Source organism: Oncorhynchus clarkii, chromosome 6 (genome assembly GCF_045791955.1).
Source record: "Oncorhynchus clarkii lewisi isolate Uvic-CL-2024 chromosome 6, UVic_Ocla_1.0, whole genome shotgun sequence".
Lineage (NCBI taxonomy): Eukaryota > Metazoa > Chordata > Actinopteri > Salmoniformes > Salmonidae > Oncorhynchus > Oncorhynchus clarkii.
In genome coordinates this window covers 85,436,776-85,440,653 of record NC_092152.1, presented here as the reverse complement: position 1 = coordinate 85,440,653, position 3,878 = coordinate 85,436,776, and the positions used below count along the sequence as shown (strand labels likewise).

General features: G+C 43.1%; 1 protein-coding gene across 1 annotated transcript in view; it reads right to left on the bottom strand.

The window, feature by feature from the left end:
* Positions 1-293: 293 nt before the first annotated feature.
* Positions 294-3,878, bottom strand: part of LOC139412463 (adhesive plaque matrix protein-like) — a 6,944-nt gene continuing 3,359 nt past the window's right edge. Inside the window, exon 3 of the mRNA XM_071159250.1 lies at positions 294-320. Coding sequence (XP_071015351.1) covers positions 294-320 — 27 coding nt within the window. The remainder of the gene's footprint in view (positions 321-3,878) is intronic.

Here is a 3,878-nt window from a genome sequence, read left to right as displayed (position 1 = left end):
TTGGCTGTATAACACATTATTTGTCTCCCTGTGGATCATTGTCAGGTTATCTGATATAACTACAGAACTCCATGGTTGTAAGAACACTTTATCAATTAACAGGTAGTTTGTAAATGTGTGGAATATGTTTGTTTTTTTGGGGTCCACACTGGTAAGTCGACTTATGTAAATTAGACTGTCACAGAGGATTTTCTTCTGAACTGGTGTAGGTCGTCATTGTAAAGAAGAATTTGTTCTTTAACTGACTTGCCGAGTTAAATAAAGGTCAAATAAATACCACTTTCCATTCAGCTTCAGGTAACGTTGATGTCTGATCTCACCTGCAAATCAATCCCAGAACAACAGCAAAGGACCTTGTGAAGATGCTGGAGGAAACAGGTACAAAAGTATCTATATCCACAGGAAAACGAGTCCTATATCGACATAACCTGAAAGGCCGCTCAGCAATGAAGAAGCCACTGCTCCAAAACCGACATAAAAAAGCCAGACTACGGTTTGCAACTGCACATGGGGACAAAGATCGTACTTTTGGAGAAATGTCCTCTGGTCTGATGAAACAAAAATATAACTGTTTGGCCATAATGACCATCGTTATGTTTGGAGGAAAAAGGGTCCTGCTTGCAAGCTAAAGAACACCATCCCAACCGTGAAGCACAGGGGTGGCAGCATCATGTTGTGGGGGTGCTTTGCTGCAGGACGGACTGGTGCACTTCACAAAATAGATGGCATCATGAGGATGGAAATTATGTGGATATATTGAAGCAACATCTCAAGACATCAGCCAGGAAGTTAAAGCTTGGTCGCAAATAGGTCTTCCAAATGGACAATGACCCCAATCATACTTCCAAAGTTGTTGCAAAATGGCTTACGGACAACAAAGTCAAGGTGTTGGAGTGGCCATCACAAAGCCCTGACCTCAATCCTATAGAAGATTTGTGGGCAGAACTGAAAAAGCCTGTGCGAGCAAGGAGGCCTACAAACCTGACTCTATTACACCAGCTCTGTCAGGAGGAATGGACCAAAATTCACCCAACTTATTGTGTGAAGCTTGTGGAAGGCAACCCGAAACGTTTGACCCAAGTTAAACAATTTAATGGCAATGTTACCAAAAACTAACTGAGTGTAAGTAAACTTCTGACCCATTGGGAATGTGATGAAAGAAATAAAAGCTGAAATAAATCATTCTCTCTACTATTATTCTGACATTTCACATTCTTAAAATAAAGTGGTGATCCTAACTGACCTAAGACAGGGAATTTTACTAGGATTAAATATCAGGAATTGTGAAAAAACTGAGTTTAAATGTATTAGACTAAGGTGTATGGAAACTTCTGATTTCAACTGTATGTCTTAATTGATCATAGTACTCGGTATAGATATTTTATAGAATTTATACTTTTTTTGTACACATTTGCATGGATTGAGTGTGAAATTCTGTTGTTTCAACAGGTTATTAACATTTACGCTAGTTAGCATGCTAGCTCCGTTCAGTTAGCCACTTAGCTAACCTTTCTTACTGATATGTGCGTATGTTAGCATCCTGTCCATGCCAGTTAATCGTATTGCGTGTAACTAGCCAAGCCATTTCTGTTACATGACTATGTTGCATTTGCTACAACCCTGCTGTAAATTAATTCAGCCACTAGCCTCAAACATGGTGTATGTGGTGTTGTTATGTAATTCTTTACTTTAAGGATCGGGATCCCGTTAGCGGGGCAACTTCCACGTAATTCAAATAATATAATCATAGATATTATGGATTTTAAACAGTTAGGTTTACAGTGTCTTATATCGGCTGAAAGCTTAAATTCTGATTTACAGAAAACACGCCATGTGATTGTTTGAGGACGGCGCCCCACATCAAAATATTTTTCCACAGGCACAGGTTTCCTACATTCACATTTAAAGATTAAATATTCACTTACTTTTTGAAAATCTTCCTCTGATTTTTCATCCAAAGGGTCCCAGCTACAACATGTAGTGTTATTTTGTTAGATAAAATCGTTATTTTATATCCCAAAAAGTCTGTTTAGTTGGCGCCATCGATTTGAGTAATCCACTCGTTCAACATGCAGAGAAAGGAATCTGAAAATCTATCCCTAAACTTTGTTTCAACAAGTCCAAATACGTTTCAATTTACTCCTCACATACCCTAAAATGTAATCAAACTATAATATTTATTTCGGAAAGAAAACGATTTTAGCAGGTGTGTAATGTCTTCATGGCGCGTGCAAACACACATTTCTAAGACTGTGTCCTTCTACTAAAACTGGTCATTCTTATTTGTTTTTTAAGTTACAAGTCTGAAACTTTGAACATAGACTGCTGACACCTTGTGGAAACCGAAGGAATTGCATCCAGGGAGCTAATTCTCGATATGACCTTTCTCTTGCATTTCTAAGAGGATGGTCTCAACAAAAACAAAAAAACAAATTCTGGTTGGTTTTTCTTTGGATGTTTTCCTACCATATCTATTGTGTTATTCTCCTACATTATTTTAACATTTCTACAAACTTCAAAGTATTTTCTTTCCAATGGTACCAATTCTATGCATATCCTGGCTTCAGGGCCTGAGCATCAGGCTGTTTACTTTGGGCACGTCATTCAGACAGGAAGTGGAGAAAAACGGGACCTAGCCCTAATAAGTTTTAACTACCCCTTTCCTTATCGCGGCCATAGTTTTATTTTCAACCATAATAATATCCTGTCACCACCACCACAACTACCCCTCTGACTGTTCTCCTCTGCCTGTCCTCCTCCCTCTCCTGCCTGTCCTCCTCCCTCCCCTGACTGCCCCTCTAACTGCTCTCCTCTGCCTGTCCTCCTCCCTCTCCTCCCTCCTTCTCTTCCCTCTCCTAACTGCCCTCTGACTGCCCTCCTCCCCTCCCCTCTGCCTCCGTCCTCCCTCCCCTCCGGCTCTGCCTCCCTCCTCCCTCTTTCATATGGTGAAGTAAAGCTCCTCTCTTTTCACTCTGTTGACACAATAACACCTAGCTGTGGTCCTTGGGGTCCTGGAGTAAATCTCCTCTCCTCTCCATGACACAACAACATAACACCTACCAGTGCTCCCATAGGGCCCCTTGTCTAAGCCAGTAGCCGGCAGCACAACCACTGTCCTGGCTAACTAATTAGACACCTAGCCTCACCTCTCTCCTGCCCTCCTCTCCTCCTCTCTTACCTCCCCTAATCTCCTCGTCCCCTCTCCTCCCCTCTCTCCATTCTCATTCTCCTCCTCGCCTCCTCTCTCACCTCCCCTCATCTCCTCCCCTCTTTCCTGCCCTCCTCCTCCTCTCTCCTACCATCCTCTCCTCCTCCTCCCCTTCTAACCTCTCCTCTCCTCCTCAACTCTCTCCTTCACTCCTCGCCTCCTCCATCTTCCCTTCCCTTCTCTCCATCCCTCCTCTCCTCTCTCCAGGCACCAGGGCTGTAGGACTTGAAGAAACCACACCAGTGACATCTTTACAGCAGGGGCAGCAGGAGGCAAAACACAGGACACACTCCTCATTAGTCACGAGCCATGCTCCCCCAAGGTGTACTTCCCCAGCCTTATGGGTCCTGGTCTAAAGTAGTGCACTATATAGGGAATAGGGTGCCATAGGGGTCTGGTCTAAAGTAGTGCACTACATATGGAATAGAGTGCCATAGGGTCCTGATCTAAAGTAGTGCACTATATAGGGAATAGAGTGCCATAGGGTCCTGATCTAAAGTAGTGCACTACATAGGGAATAGAGTGCCATAGGGTCCTGGTCTAAAGTAGTGCAGGGTGGGAACTCTTCACCATATAGGGTCTCAGGGTGGGAACAATTCACCATATAGGGATGGTTGGTCTCAGGGTGGGAACTCTTCACCATATAGGGATAGTTGGTCTCAGGGTGGGA